General features: G+C 46.9%; 1 protein-coding gene across 2 annotated transcripts in view; it reads left to right on the forward strand.

Annotated features, from left to right (window-relative positions):
• The window catches only part of LOC139277398 (MAP kinase-activated protein kinase 2-like), a 130,920-nt gene extending 114,905 nt beyond the window's left edge, over nucleotides 1-16,015 (forward strand). For both annotated transcript variants that reach the window (XM_070895819.1, XM_070895820.1), the window contains exons 6-10: nucleotides 848-923; nucleotides 2,184-2,308; nucleotides 5,498-5,583; nucleotides 6,983-7,063; nucleotides 11,934-16,015. In XM_070895819.1, coding sequence (XP_070751920.1) covers nucleotides 848-923; nucleotides 2,184-2,308; nucleotides 5,498-5,583; nucleotides 6,983-7,063; nucleotides 11,934-12,089 — 524 coding nt within the window. In that variant the 3' untranslated portion in view covers nucleotides 12,090-16,015. The remainder of the gene's footprint in view (nucleotides 1-847; nucleotides 924-2,183; nucleotides 2,309-5,497; nucleotides 5,584-6,982; nucleotides 7,064-11,933) is intronic.
• The last annotated feature ends 567 nt before the right edge of the window (nucleotides 16,016-16,582 follow it).

The raw sequence follows: 16,582 nt of genomic DNA on the forward strand, positions 1-16,582 counted from the left end.
CCAAAGTGCATCCGGGGGGGCGCTGAGCTCCTCAAGTCTCGTCGCCGAGAGCATGCAGAAATCAAGCGCAGGCAGCGGAAAGCATGTGCGGCAAACCTGTCCCACCCACCCTTTCCCTCAACGACTGTCTGTCCCACCTGTGACAGAGACTGTGGTTCTCTTATTGGAATGTTCAGCCACCTACGGACTCATGTTAAGAGTGGAAGCAAGTCTTCCTCGATTCTGATGGACTGCCTATGGTGATGATCAATGCCCAAATTTGTCTCAATCTACAGGGATACAGAGCTGGCTTATCTTTCAGCTGAGGAGTTAGCTTCTCTGCCGGTGGGAGTTTCATTAATAAAGCGTCTCTTATGATGACCTCCCCGGGGTCAGCGATGAAGACAAGAAACCGAGTGGGACTGAGCGCACTGCTGAGTTGAAACAAAAGATCATTTATGATGAGCTGATATTTGGTCCCCCCAAGAAGTTCAACCACTCAAGATATACTACAAAAGGCCAACTTCTCAATGATACCATCTATCAAAATCTCCAACGATCCCAAGGGATCCTGCTCTAACTCCATGCTAGATTTATATAATACATCCAGTAAATGCAATGATGCACACTGCATCACAGAGACACAAGACTCCATATAACATTATGTTACACACTCCGCTACATAGCTATAACACCAATACGTAATGTGACTTCTAGTAATTGTAGGTGTGCCTTTAGTGAGCGAACAGTGCAGTGATATTTCCATTCCCCTTAAGGATCTGTTCCTCTTGGATCAATTTTTACTTTCAAATCAGTTTTGTTTGGCATTGCCCTGGATTGCTAGTAACGTTCTCATGTGTCCTCACAGCCCCAGAGGTCCTGGGCCCAGAAAAATATGACAAGTCGTGTGACATGTGGTCCCTGGGAGTGATCATGTACATTCTGTAAGTAGCTGCTTTATTCATCTTCATTGCTTCTTTGTAACTATTTCCCCTCCATTTCTTCCCAGATATTTTCGGAATGTAATATGTCAGACAGTTCATTTGATTGGTAGCAAACTTTAATCAGCACAACTCCGTGACCCAGAATTTCCTGCGTTGCACTTGCGTTGAAACTTACGATGGTTTCTGCGTCGATCATGCCGACAGAAACTTGTGCCCAAATTTCCTGGGAATCACATTAGCGTACGTCAGTATGTAATAACCACCTAAGTTGAGTGGAAATCAGCATAAACGATCGGGGCCTGAGGAAAGCGTGGAATATATGTCAACTTTCTCCTTTAAATTCCTCTTTATCTTATTGATGTTATGAAAGTTGAAGTTTGGAGCCATCAAACCAACATTTATGCATTTATGTGTGTTTAAGAAAATGCAATTGTGGAAGCTTTTCTCTGTTGAATGTCACTAATTCTGCTGCCATAAAAAAACATTCAGAGATATTGAACATACAGTGTAGGTCTCATTAAGGAGAAATTTTTAAAATTGCTATAAAATGCCAGAATTAGTCAACTCTGGGTCTTGCTGTATCTAAAGTTTGTGGTGTAAGTTTAAGCCCATTCAGAACGGGTGTAAATTCAGGAAACTTGCATTCTCTGGTCTTTTGCATGGGGGCGGAGCAGCATAAATAATCAAGGAAATTTGCTCATATCGACGTATCGGCATAAAATTGGTATAGATCAGTTAGACACAAATTTCCTCGGAGGAAAAATACAGCACAATTCCGCTCTTGAGACGTAGTTACACTGAAACGTTCCAGCCAACAAAGTGTGCTGATGATTCAGTGAGCACGCGCACCACCCAGTATAATACAGGTTAGGTCAAAGCTTCCATCCATGGCCTGTGATGAGGTGCCTAATCTCAGTTAGGACAATGGTAAGGGCTGACGAGAGAGGGTGGAAAAAATCAGCTGGGACCTCCCCCTGCTCCTGACTGCTATTCAGTGACCTCTTCTGGAAGTGTGTGCAAAGGTGAACACAGGGTTTGGAGTGACGATGATTGCCGCACAGTCACAGAGCCTCTTGGTCTGCTCTACATGCGCACACAAACAGAAATTAACCACTTGGTCAGGTACCAGAGGGTAGCCAGCACCCTGTGGGCTTGTAAGCTTCTTCGTAGGAGAGGAGGAGAGACTTGAGGAAACAAAATAGTTTGCCTCTGTTTGTGGTTAGCAAAGAGCACTGCTGAACAATATACCTGTGTCCGCAGACTGTGTGGATATCCTCCGTTTTACTCCAATCACGGCCTGGCCATCTCTCCTGGCATGAAGACAAGAATCCGAATGGGGCAGTATGAGTTTCCGAACCCAGAGTGGTCAGACGTCTCCGAGGAAGGTAACTGGATACGCGGAACTTTAAACCTAGTGTCTCCGCACTTGTATCACTTAGAACCATAGACCTGCCGGCTGAATCAGCTCCATTACAACAGGTTTCATTCAATATGTTTGGTCACACTTTGTTAATAATTGATAATGTTGTTCTCATCATAGCCATCAAACTATCATTTACTGTCAGTGATAGGGAAGTAACAATTTAAATTCATTTGGGCTTGATGCAGAGTAAAGCTCCCCAGGACACGTTAGAGGGACTCCTCGGTTTCTGACCGATGTCTGCCCTGGGAGTGTTTGATGGGACAGTATAGAGGGAGCTTTACTCTGTATCTAATCCGTGCTGTACCTGCCCTGGGAGTGTTAAATGGGATAGTATAGAGGGAGCTTTACTCTGTATCTAACCCCTGCTGTACCTGCCCTGGGAGAGTTTGATGGGACAGTGTAAAGGGAGCATTACGCTGTATCTGACCCATGCTGTACCTGCCCTGGGAGTGTTTGATGGGACAGTATAGAGGAAGCTTTACTCTGTATCTAACCCGTGCTGTACCTTCCCTGGGAGTGTTTGATGGGACAGCGTAGAGGGAGCTTTACTCTGTATCTAACCCGTGCTGTACCTGTCCTGGGAGTGTTTGATGGGACAGTGTAGAGGGAGCTTTACTCTGTATCTAACCCGTGCTGTACCTGCCCTGGGAGTGTTTGATGGGACAGCATAGAGGGAGCTTTACTCTGTATCTAACCCGTGCTGTACCTGTCCTGGGAGTGTTTGATGGGACAGTGTAGAGGGAGCTTTACTCTGTATCTAACCCGTGCTGTACCTGCCCTGGGAGTGTTTGATGGGACAGCGTGGAGGGAGCTTTACTCTGTATCTAACCCGTGCTGTACCTGTCCTGGGAGTGTTTGATGGGACAGTGTAGAGGGAGCTTTACTCTGTATCCAACCCTGTGCTGTATCTGCCCTGGGAGTGTTTGATGGGACAGTGTAGAGGGAGCTTTACTCTGTATCCAACCCTGTGCTGTATCTGCCCTGGGAGTGTTTGATGGGACAGTGCAGAGTCAGCTCACACCACAGCATGTCAATGAACAGACCCACTGGGTCAAAACCACCTGCCCGTTTTTGAAAGTTTTGTGCTTTATTTCAATCAGAAGCAGACATGTTCACCAAATAAAATGATTCTTTGTAGATCTTGGTGAGTGCTCTGTTACTTGATCTTATTGTATCATGGGTAGAGAAGCAGCCACAGGTGATATTTTTGATGCTTTTGAAACGACCTTAGCCGCATAGTATCAAACGAGGTGTAAATATGACATTGTCCTGCTCGAAGTTACATCGGACAAGAACATGAGGGAGAACAGTGACTCTCTGGGAATGGCACAAGTATAAAACGCCCCCTTTTGCCTCACGATTCTGAGACTGTGTAGATATGAATAATAAGCAATGAGAATAATCATTAAGCAGAGAGCTGGTTGAAAGTAGTCAGCTGCTCTGTACCAAGCAACATTCAGTTCTCTGAATTCCTGAAGTATGTACATTGAATGTATTGCAAGGTTTCCCAACAGGTGTGATTAAGTTCGATTGTAAAGCGGTCTGACCAAGCACAGCTCCCAGCCACAGTGCAAAACATGTCCAGATTTTAAATTCATCAGTTACCCTTCCTCGATGGCAAGTTGCCTGCCAGTGCAGAACAAACCAGGAGCTCGTGGTTCAATCCACATGGGACAGCCCTTGGTCCTTGCACCTGGGAGGCGGGAAATCAGCCAGGGTTCCCACTCCTTCTTTTTAATATTCAATTTCGGGATGTGGATGTCGCTGGCAAGGCTGGTTTAAGTATGTACCTGTGAGGATGCTCACAGGTTTGTAGAGCTGTAGCAGCGGGCAGGTCGGAAGGCCTCCTCGTAGGACTGCTCCTGGGCACGGCCAAGGGTGCCATCAGCCGGTCCAGGCAGCGGGCGGTCGAGGGGGTCGTTCAGCCCGACTACCTGCCTCTCTTCCGTGCTTACATCCGAGCCAGGGTGTCCCTAGAGATGGAGCACGCGGTGTTCACCAGTACGCTCGCGGCCTTCCGCGAGAGGTGGGCGCCGGAGGGACTGGAGTGCATCATCACCCCCGGCAACCAAATTTTAATTTGAACCACATGTTCAAAGTTTAATTTGTTTAAGTTTGTCGATTTTAGTGTCCCCCCAACCCCCCACTTTTTAGCCGGAGCGCACTTGTATAATTTGTGCTTTGGTGCCCTCAAGAAAAAAAAAACAAGGGGGCACTTGAAAAGTTCTTGGAGTGTGACCCCCCTTTAATCAGGGGGCACTTGATTAATGTTTACAACAAAAATAGTTGCAGAGCTGTTGTATTGGGAGCGGCTTAGCCGGTCACGTGATGTTCACAAGACTCAATAAAACTTGACTCTAGATCATCCACGATGAGGTATGCAGTTGAGAGCCTAGTGGATGGACTGTAATGTGTAGTGTGATTGTTAAAACTTTGTTAATAAATGAACTAGTTCTTAATAGCAATGTGTTGCTATGAATTCTCAAGCAAAGAAGCCATGAAGCAAATACATGACAGTGGCATTTATTGCCCATCCCTAGTTGCCCTGATGGTGATGGGCTTTCTTCCTGAACCACTGTTAGCAGTTTGATACAACAGAGTGGCTCGTTAGGCCACTTCAGAGGCAGTTAAGAGACAACCATATTGGTGTGAAACTGAGTCACACGCTGGCTAGTTTTGGTAAAGTACAGCAGGTTTCCTTCCCTGTAGGAGATTAGTGATCCAGTTGGGTTTTTCGGACAATCCGACAGCTTCAAAGTCACTTTTACTGATACCAGCTTTTTACTTATTCCCAGATTTTACAAACGGAATTCTCAAAGCAGCATGGTGAGCTCTAAACTGGCGTTCTCTGAATTAGTCTCGGCCTCTGGATCAATGATCCAGTAACTATCCGGAGACTCGCACTGGACAGTGCACGTATAGATGCCAGGTGGGGATTAGATGGGTCTTCCCCACAGCTTAACATACTGGCCGGCTCCCCGTCAACAAGGGCTGGTTTGAAGATGTCATTGAACGCGACCCTGGTACTCAAGCCTCCATTCAGTAACTGGAGTTTTGAGGTCGTGCTGGCCCTGCCTGTGTTTTTGTGGCGCTGAGCTGGTGCGTCACTGGCAGTCGGTTCTTGTAACTGTTAAATTTCCTCTCTGTGCAGCGAAGGATGTGATCCGGCAGGTGCTGAAGACGGACCCCACAGAGCGAATGACCATCCCTGAGTTCATGAACCATCCCTGGATTAACGTAGGTCTCGGTTTACTCCAGCCCTTTCCTTATTCACGTCACACGCCAGTATAGCTGCATGGGATGGATACCGCAGTGCGCATTTTACAGGAGAATATTTGCAAGTAATCAGGAAGGCAAATGGAATGCTGGCCTTTATTGCAAGAGGGATAGAGTATAAAAGCAAGGAAGTCCTGTAACTGTACAGGGCATTGGTGAGGCCACACCTGGAGTACTGCGTACAGTTTTGGTCTCCGTATTTAAGGAGGGATATACTTGCATTGGAGGCTGATCAGAGAATGTTCACAAGGTTGATTCCTGAGATGAGGGGATTGTCTTATGAAGAAAGGTTGAGCCCATACTCAATGGCTTTTAGAAGAATGAGATGAGATCTTATTGAAACATACAAGATTCTGAGGGTGCTTGACAGGGTAGATGCAGAGAGGATGTTTCCCCTAGTGGGGGAATCTAGAACTAGGGGGCAGTAGTTTCAGAATAAGGGTTCGCGTATTTAAAATTGAAATGAGGAATTTCTTCTCTGAGGGTTGTGAATAGTTGGAATTCTCTGCCCCAGAGAGCTGTGGAGGCTGGGTTATTGAATATATTTAAGGTGGAGATAGACACATTTTTGAGCGATAAGGGAGTCAAGGGTTATGGGAAGCGGGCAGGGAAGTGGAGCTGAGTCCAGGATCAGATCAGCCATGATCTTATTGAATGGTGGAGCAAGCTTGAGGGGCCAGGTGGCTGACTCCTGCTCCTATTTCTTATGTTCTTATGTTCTAACTCTGCAGTTGTACTAATGCGTGTGGGAGCAATAGAGTCATCAGATCTAAAACGTGTGTGTGTTAATAATGAGGTTGGCATAATGCTAGTGATTGCAACACAAGTGTAGATAATAGCAACATCACCAGAGCGGCTCAAATTGTGACTGTGCATTAGTCACAGATACACCGCAACAGAAGAGAGACTGTAACATGCTGTAACAGGACACCCGTATCAAACATTAAGTATAAAAAAATGCATTCCGCACCTCCAGTTTCCTCCTCTCTGCTGGAGTTATTTTTAGTCCTGTTAGGGTCAGTCGTCCTCTGCTCTCTGACCCAGACACTCAAGTGCCAGCCTACCCTGTGAACATCAGCAGGCTATTAGACCGGGAAAGGGGGAGGTGACGGAACATCAGGCTGACCCTGTCCTCACCTCGCATCCTATCCAGCAGATGTTTCTGGATAGCAACCAGGAGCGGGTGTCCTGGCTGTGACATTCCCGCATCCCAAACCAGGCCAATTGTAGCAGTTTTACTGAATTAATGGCGCCATTTGAGGGGAGTGTTGTACAAAACATAAAATGGTCTGTTATGGAGCGGCTTGAGGAAAGAGCGAGTTGACTGACAGAATCATTCAAATACCCTTTGTACTTCCAGCAATCGATGGCCGTTCCTCAGACCCCACTCCACACGAGCCGAGTACTCCAAGAAGAGAAGGATATGTGGGAGGACGTGAAGGTCAGTGTGTTTCTTGCTCTCCTGTCAAACACAGCAGTATAGAATAAAAGGAAGAATAAATGCTTGTGTTGTAAACAGCATGGTTAGGACAAGCAAGAGAAGGAACTTGCATATATACAGCATCTTTCATGACCTCAACGTCCCAAAGCACTTTACAGCCAATGAAATACTTTTGAAGTGCTGTCACTGTTGTAATGTTGGAAATGTGGCAGCCAATTTGTGCACAGCAAGCTCCCACAAAGAGCAATGAGCCATTCAGCTCTTTGTCTGGAGGCCAGTGAGACCAGGGAGAGCCACTAAACTAGAGACAGCATGCAGAAGACAATAAAGTACGGCTTCAAGCCACACTGGCCACATAGAGAAAGGAGGGCAGGCTGGGAGGAAGCTTTGTGCAGGCATGTTAAACTTCTCTTTGAAGAAGTGAGGTAATCCACCATTGTTTTCATTCATTTACCATCCACATACACAAAGGAAGGAACTGGCCCCACCGATGAAGCTTCTCCATCCTGTCTCTATAATAGACCGGTGCCCCGATCATTAAGCGATGGAAGGAACTCGAGGTGGGAACTTGTCCTTCAGGATTGTCATTTCCTGAGACCAGTGTAAAACAGTCTCAGAAAAAGGTCAAGGCTTTCAGAGTACTATCTGATTACAAGGGGACGGGGCATTCAGGGAGGATGGGGGGGAAGAAAAAGGTGGGGAGGTCAAGGCAGTCGACCTAACACCACAGGAAAAGCTATGATACAAAATTCTGTGGCCAGGCGTTTCCAAACAGAACAAAATAAGAAAACGACTCGTCAGCTTATGGTGATAGAAGAAAGATGAGTGAGAAAGGCAGATTGTGTTGATGGGAGACTTCACCCAGCCCAACGTAAATTAGGAATGCCCAATCAGGAAAGATAGATACGGGGTCAGCCTCCAAATGCACTGTGAAGAGACCCCTCTTTATCGCTCCACCCTGCTTCTCTGCTTGTGTGGCATCCAGTCTTGGATGAGTCACAATTTGTGGGAAGGCCAAAGCCATTGTCTTCAGCCCCAAGCCATTGTCTTCAGCCCCCAACACAAACTCTGTGTCCTTGCTAGACTCCATCCCCCCTCCCCTGCTGCTGTTTCAGGCTGAACCATAATACTCGCATAGTGTCTGTGGTGTATTTGGATTTCCAGAAGTGGATGTGGTGTATTTGGATTTCCAGAAGGCATTCGATAAGGTGCTGCATAAAAGGTTACTGCAGAAGATCAAAGTGCACGGGGTTGGCGGTAATATATTACCATGGATAGAGGTTTGGCTAATTAACAGAAAACAGAGAGTCGGGATAAATGGCTCATTTTCCGGTTGACTTAGTGGGGTGTCGCAGGGATCGGTGCTGGGTCCTAAACTATTTACAATCTATATTAATGACTTGGATGAAGGGACCGAGTGTAATGTAGCCAAGTTTGATGATGATACAAAGATGGGTGGGAAAGCAAATTGTGAGGACACACAAAATCTGCAGACAGGCTAAGTGAGTGGGCAAAAAATTGGCAGATGGAATATAATGTGGGAAAATGTGAGGTTATCCATGTTGTGTATGGAGAAAGAGTCAGACTCAACACTGTGAGCTCAAAGTAAAGTGTGACCGTAGTCTTTTATTGCAGGTCCCCAGAGTGCCTCTCCAACCTGTGAAGACTGCTTAAATACCTGTGCTCCCAAGGGATTATGGAACCCCTTGGGACTCCAGGGGATGAGCCCTCTGGTGGCTGTACAGAGTAAATCCAAGTATACATATATAACAATCCACTTTGGCAGAAAAAAATAGAAAAGCAAATTATAATTTAAACGGAGAAAAATTGTAAAGTGCTGCAGTATAGAGGAACCTGCGGGTCCTTGTGCATGAACACAAAAAGTTAGCATGCAGGTACAGCAAGTATTCAGGAAGGCAAATGATTGCAAGGAGGATAGAATATAAAAGCAGAGAAGTCCTGCTATAACTGTACAGGGTATTGGTGAGGTCACACCTAGAGTACTGCGTACAGTTTTGGTCTCCGTATTTAAGGAAGGATATACTTGCATTGGAGGCTGTTCAGAGAAGGTTCATTAGGTTGATTCCGGAGATGAGGGGGTTGACTTATGAAGGTAGTTTGGGCCTATACACATTGGAGTTCAGAAGAATGAGAGGTGATCTTATCAAAACATATAAGATAATGAGGGGGCTTGACAAGGTGAATGCAGAGAGGATATTTCCACCCATAGGAGAAACTAAATCTAGGGGACATAGTCTCAGAATGGGCTGCCCATTTAAAACTGAGATGAGGAGGAATTTCTTCTCTGAGGGTTGTAAATCTGTGGAATTCTCTGCCCCAGAGAGCTGTGGAGGCTGGGTCATTAAATATATTTAAGGCGGAGATAGATAGATTTTTGAGTGATAAGGGAATAAAGGGTTATGGGGAGTGGGCAGGGAAGTGGAGCTGAGTCCATGATCAGATCGGCCATGGTCTTATTAAATGGTGGAGCAGGTTCGAGGGGCCAAGTGGCCTACTCCTGCTCCTATTTCTTATGTTCTTCGATTCTTATAGTGTCAGCTGTGGCTCAGTGGGTAGCTCTCACCTCTGAGTCAGAAGGTTCAAGTCCCACTCCAGGAACTTGAGCACATATATCTAGGCTGACACTCCAGTGCAGTGCTGAGGGAGTGCTGCACTGTCGGAGGTTCTGTCTTCCTGATGAGATGCTAAATCCGAAGCCCCGTCTGCTCTCTCAGCTGCACATAAAAGATCCCATGGCGCTATTTCGAAGAAGAGCAGGGGAGCTATCCCTGGTGTCCTGGGCCAATATTTATCCCTCAATCAACACAACAAAAACAATTTATCTGGTCATCATCACATTGCTGTTTATGGGAGCGTGCTGTATCCAAATTCTAAATTGGCTGCCGCATTTCCCGCATTACAACAGTGACTACAAGTACTTCATTGACTGTAAAGCGCTTTTCAGATGTCCGGTGATCCTGAAAGGCACTATATAAATGCAAGTCTTTCTTTTCCTTTTGCAACATCGGCATCGATATTTCAGCCCTGAACTGAGCTTTCGATCCCATATCTTCTCTATCACAGAGGCCACCTACTTCCAGCGCCATAATATCGTCCACCTCCGCCCCTGCCTCAGCCCATCTACTGCTGAATCCCGAATGCTTGCCTTTGTCACCGCCAGTCTGGACTATTCCAGTGCTCCCCTGTCTAGTTTCCCACTGTCCGCAAACTTCAGCTCATCCAAAACTTTGCTACCTGTATCTTTTTCTGCATCAAGTTGCGCTCACCATCGCCTTGCCTCAGTGTCCTACAAGGGTGGGGGGCGGCGGTGATAATGACATGGGCACCTATCCACCAATGTCTGAAATTCAAAATTCGCATCCTTTTGTTTAATACCTTCATGGCCTCACCCCTCCCTGTCTCTGTAATCTCCTCCATCATTATATCCCCCCTCCCCTCCCCCCTTCTCCGAGCTCTCTAGCTCCCCACTCTCACAGAATCATAGAAATTTACAGCACGGATGGAGGCCATATTGGCCCATAGTGTCCGTGCCGACCAACAAAGAGCTATCCAGCCTAATCCCACTTTCCAGCTCTTGGTCCGTAGCCCTGTAGGTTACAGCACTTCATGCGCATATCCAAGTACTTTTTAAATGTGGTGAGGGTTTCTGCCTCCATCACCCTTTCAGATAGTGAGTTCCAGACCCCACCCATCCTCTGCGTGAAATCATTTGTCTCAGTGGTGTTCTTGAGCTGACTAGGCACTACCCTCAGGAATTCCCTTCCTTGAACCCCTCTCCCTCCCTCTTTAACACCCTCCATAAGGCTAATCTTAGACTAAGCTTTTGGTCACCTGTCCTAATACCTCCTTCTTTGGCTAAGTCCTTTTTGATCCTTGCGACTTTGAGAAGCCTTGTGGCGTTTTCTGCATTAAAGGCACTATATTTGTCCTGTTATTGTCAGTGTAATGCTTCCTGACTCAGTCCAACAACGAGCCCATAGGATGCAATTCTTCTCTGTATTTGGTCCTTGGGAGTGTTTGATGGGAGGATTGAGGGAGCACTTTGAGCAATTTTTGGATGTTGCGTTCCTTTTAATGCCCTCTCCAAAGCAGGCCCATGCATGCAGCCGGTCCCAGAATGTATCTGACCCAGGAGAAAGCAGAGATCTATAGATCTCTCATTCTTCAATCACTGTACAGAATATGTGCAGCCCCAAGCGCTGTGACAGGTGTGCATTCTTCACTGATCACTGGCTCAAATAATGTGGCGTTATTTGCACTAGATGGTGGAATCCGGAATTTTATGACCCATGTAACATGAGCTTTCATAACTTCAATGGTTTGGCACCTCAAACTGCTAGAATGGTTCCACCCAAATTGCAATAAATTCAATCAGTTAATTATGACTTTTTTTGATTAATAATTGAACTTGACAAGTTAGCCGGCTAAATATTTGAGAGTTTCAGCAGTTGAATTAAACATAGATTTCATTTAAACTGTAGGTTGCATTGTTTAAAATCTGATGGCTTAGTGTATCTTCAGGCTTTGAGTTATCCTCTCTGGTCAACCTGAAATACACGAGAAACAACCAGACACCTTGCACTTCAGTGTCTTCAGTCTCGCTTTGCTGATCAGTTTAGACCCGACCTTTGGCCTCCTGCTAAGCGCCCCGCCAGAACCAGCGTCGCACAGTAGCATCCACCAAAATAACGGTGCTGACTGCGCTCGTTTTGCTGGCGCGAGCAAACCTCGCCCGGCGGTGGCATCGCCCATTTTGGGGCTGTATCGAATTTTTAGCCGGTAGATTTGAGCCAAACCTCAGAGTCCGCGTTAGTTATTTGCTGTAATGTGTCTTGCACTGTGGTTTCAGGATGAAATGACAAGCGCACTGGCCACTATGCGAGTTGACTACGACCAGGTGACGATTAAGGACTTGGACAAGACCAGTAATCCCCTGCTGAACAAGAGACGGAAGAAGCAGACCTCGTCAGCACGGTCTTCATCAGCGATCTGCAGCAACCAGTGAGGGAGGGGCCGCACCACCGCAGGACTGGGGATGGTGTTCAATACACAGCAAGGGACCGACGGCTTTTAAACTCCAGTGCAGCCAGTCTTTGGCCTGAGCCAAGGCTGGAGATTCTCAACAATAAACAGAGGGTTTCTGGTGTCACTGACAATGCAGCTCTGCTGTCCCACACAGGGCACACTGTCCCCAGGATCCGAACCCCGTTCCGTTCTGTACCGCTGTGTTACACCTTGCACTACCAGCAGTCCTGGTGTTTTAATTTGACTGAAAGATTGCATTGACATTGCTTAAACTGGATTTTAGTGGCTTGGCCTCGTTTGTAACCTGAACGTACAACACAACATGCGCTGTTGCTGTTGGACTTTGTGTGAAGCTGCAAAATGGTCAAAATGCCATCTGTGACCAGAAGCGGCTTTTAGGATTTAGAATGGTGGCTAGCCGAGAAGGTGGGGCCCCCTTCCTTCCACTGACTCGGGCAGCCCAGTGTGTCCTGGCGGAGCTGCGAGATAAAACTCCAGGCACTGAACGACCCGTGTGTAAAACGCACGACCAACACCTTGAAACCGTGGGAGGGGATCCCAGATTCACACAGGCACTAGGGCCATTGGCTGGGGTTACCAGGAGACTGTTGCTGGCCCTGAAATCTCTACCCCAGCAAAGAGCCAGCGGCCTGCTTCAGGAGGATTGGGGCAAAACTACCCAAGTGGAACTGGAAGGGTCAGAGGCAAAATCAAACATGTGGCCGAGACCTGTGGTTAAACCCTCACAATAAAAGCCCCTGCTTGATGCTTTTGTGACAACCCATGGTCTGCTGAGGTACTAGTGAATAGGAATGTGGGAATTATTTGGGGGAATGTTTCCACTTCAAGGTAAAACTATTCATTAAACTGTAGGCTAGACAAACTTGCCATCAGGTTACAGATAAGTGAAATTTGTTTTATAATTAAAACTGTCCTGATAACTCAGAGGCAAAAGACTTGCATTTTTAGCACCTTTCCTGACCTCAGGACCTCTCCAAGTGCTTTACAATGAATTACTTTTGAACCACAGTCACTGTTCTAATGAAAGAAATGCGCAGCCAATTTGTGCACAGCAAGCTCCCACAAACAGCGATGGGATAATGACCAGATAATTTGTTTCAGTGATGTTGATTGAGGGATAAATATTGGCCAGGACACCGGGGAGAATGCCCCTGCTCTCCTTCGAAATGGTGGCGTGGGATCTTTTACATCCAGCTCAGAGAGCAGACGGGGCCCTCTCAGGTGGAGGCAAAAGACAGCCCTTCAACAGCGCAGCGCTCCCTCAGTACTGCACTGGAGTGTCACCCTCCTCTGAGCCATTCTCTTCTCTGGAAGCTCCCAGGTTTGATCCCTGGTCTGAGTACAGCCAAGGCAGCAGTAATGAAGCTACAATTGTCTGGAGCTGCTGTGCCTAGGGAAGAGGCAAAAGGGACAGGATTCCTGCTCCCGATTGCTACACAGCAGCCCCGACTGAAGGGCTGTGTGTGCAAATGCTGGGTGAGGATGAGATCGAGCTGGATAGGCTGCCATGGTAATCACTGTCATGGGTCACTGCTGAATGATGGGCACTTGAATGAGGAGGATGCGTGGTACTTGGGGAACTGTAGCCCTCTCAGGGAGTTGGTGTCTTCAGAAGAGAGAGGTACAGTTTTTTTTTTACAAACAGTATTTATGCTGTCTGGTGGCACTGTGTGTTCATGTATGGGCGTGCTGTGCCAGAGAGGGGTAGTTTGCCCAGGATTTCCCCCAAGCAGAGGAGGGAAGGCCCAGCAGACAGCTGGTCCCAGTCAAGCAATGAGCAAAGCACAGGGGACCTACAGGTTAAAGTAACCAGGATCAAAAATATCTAACTCTATGCGGCAGCTTTTTCTGTGGGGTATCTCACACACACACACACAGACCCACAAACAAGACAGATACACAGACCCAGTGACCCAGACACACGCACAGACAAGACACATACGCGCACACACACACAACACATGCACAGACAAGACAGATACACAGATCCAGACACACACACACACACCCAGACAAGACACATACACAGACCCAGATACACACACACTCACAGACACACACTTTGAAACCCATCATCTCCAAACTACAGAGGGTTGTGAGGCTGTGGATTGCACTACCTGTGAGAGACCATGTCAACATTTAAGAATAGGTTCGATAGGTGGTTGAAAGGAGATAATGAGATAAGAGAACAGGATGGATGCATGGGATTAGGATTACTGTTTGTGTGAAGGATAAACACCAACACACATAGGTTGAGCTGAACAGCCTGTGTTCTGTAATTCTTTGTAACCAAGTTACTGAAAAATCCACACAGGTAGATTTTCTGTTTGCCTGACATGGAGTGCACACTCTTTCCCTGAAGGGACACTCCCCACTTACCCAAGTCTAAAGAGTTTTGGTGCAGTTTGAAAACAGCCAAATGTGTACAGGGGGTACTGCTGGAGTGGAACCAGCTAAAACGGCACAAAGGAGAATCCCACCTATTAGGACATTGGTGTGTCGGGATAGCTGGAGCTAAGTTCGGAGGAATCGTGCCCCCCAATGAAGGCTATACCCCTCGAGGTCCTAATGAGGAACCAAGTTGGTTGGCCACTCAACAGTGTCTTGAATTTCTGTGGAGCTCCTGTCATAGGTATCAGATTATTAAATCTATGACATAGGGTTGAGTTGGTTCCAATCTTCCATTGGCAGGCATGTCATTGTAGAGCCATCTCATCGCCAAGATACCGACTTATGTCCCACCTAAGGATCATGGAAAGATAGAAAGAGTTGCATTTATATAGCACATTTCATGACCACTGGACATCCCAAAGCGCTTTACAGCCAATGAAGTACCTTTGGGGTGTAGTCACTGTTGTAATGTGGGAAACACGGCAGCCTACTTACACACAGCAAACTCCCACAAACAGCAATGTGATAATAACCAGATAATCTGTTTTTGTTATGTTGATTGAGGGATAAATATTGACCAGGACACTGCTCTTCAAAATAGTGCCATGGAATCTTTTACATCCACTTGAATGGACCTCGGTTTAATGACTCTGAAAGACAGCACCGTTGACAGTGCAGCACTCCCTCAGCATTGCACTGGAATGTCAGCCTAGATTTATATGCTCAGGTCCCTGGAGTGGGACTTGAACACACAACCTTCTGACTCTTAGAGGCGAGGGTGCTGCCCACTGAGCCACAGCTGGCACTGTTGTCACCATTTGACTTCATAGCAGCAGTCGTGACGCAGCAATGTGCCCGGTTCCCATTCAGATGGAAGATTCATTCTTAGCAACTCAGAATCGTTCATCAGCAGGAGGTGACCAAGAGCCCACCTCTCCTTCACCTGTGGCCCCTGAGAGCGGTGGTCTCCGCTCCAGATGTCTCTGGACATCTGCTTGTAGCTTCCCTGCCTCTAGGCTGTTGGTGCAGGTTGGATGCAGTGCTCTTGGCTTTGTGCTATAGTGTAAAGCAGGTGATAGCGAGTTGGCAGCCCATTTTAGAGATCTCCGCATTTTTGTTCTCACTGATGTTGATGGGAGAGATGTAATGACTAGAACCGCCATTAGCTGCTCGCTGCCTGCTCTCACCTACCCACCCTGGTCCTTGGCATCCCCTGGGAGAAGCAAAAACCAGATATAAAAACCCACATCTAACTGATCTGGAAAATCCCTCCCTGACTCCCCAGGGCAATCGGAGCTCACAGTGATGGGGGCCACAACTCCCCCCAAGCGGAAAATCTCCCCGTTTATTTTAATCTTTTATTATTTGATTTCCTTCTCTGGTCCTCTAATCATGAGATTTCCTTGTTGGCTGTTGTTCTGTTTTGGTGTGTCATTGTAAATGAGCCTCTCAGACCTGCTGAAGGGTCCAGACATTAAAAGGCCTTTCCTTTCAGATTCTAGCCCAACCTGAGGGGCATTGTTTTTACATATTTTTTTTTGCTGTGCACATAAAATGAAGTTGGGTGATTGCCAACAGTTTTATGCTCATTGTAAATAGAATTTAGCTGGAGCAATACACAGAAACAAGTCTGAGCCCTGCTTATGCTCCACATGAGTCTTCCCACACCCTGGTCATCTCATCCACTCAGGAAACCCTTCTATTCCTTTCTCCTTCATGTACTTATCTGGCTTCCCCTACAATGTATCTCTGCTAATCGCCTCAGCCGCCCCCTGTGGTCGCGAGTTCTACATTCTCACGTCGCTCTGAGTAAAGACGTTTCTCTGAATTCCTTGTTGAATTTATTGGTGATTATCTTATATTTATGGCCCCGAGTTCTGGTCTCCCCCACAAGTGGCAGCATGCAGTTTCCCATGACGCTGTATTAATAGTTTTTAAAAACTGAGAGTTCACGCGTTCCTTTTGCAATCACCTGCTCAAAGACTCCAAGGTACTGCTGCCGCAGGGGGAAAAGCCTTTGAAGCCGCCACTTTCCAAACAAGCTGCGCGCAGTCTGCTATC

This window comes from Pristiophorus japonicus, chromosome 12 (genome assembly GCF_044704955.1).
Source record: "Pristiophorus japonicus isolate sPriJap1 chromosome 12, sPriJap1.hap1, whole genome shotgun sequence".
Lineage (NCBI taxonomy): Eukaryota > Metazoa > Chordata > Chondrichthyes > Pristiophoridae > Pristiophorus > Pristiophorus japonicus.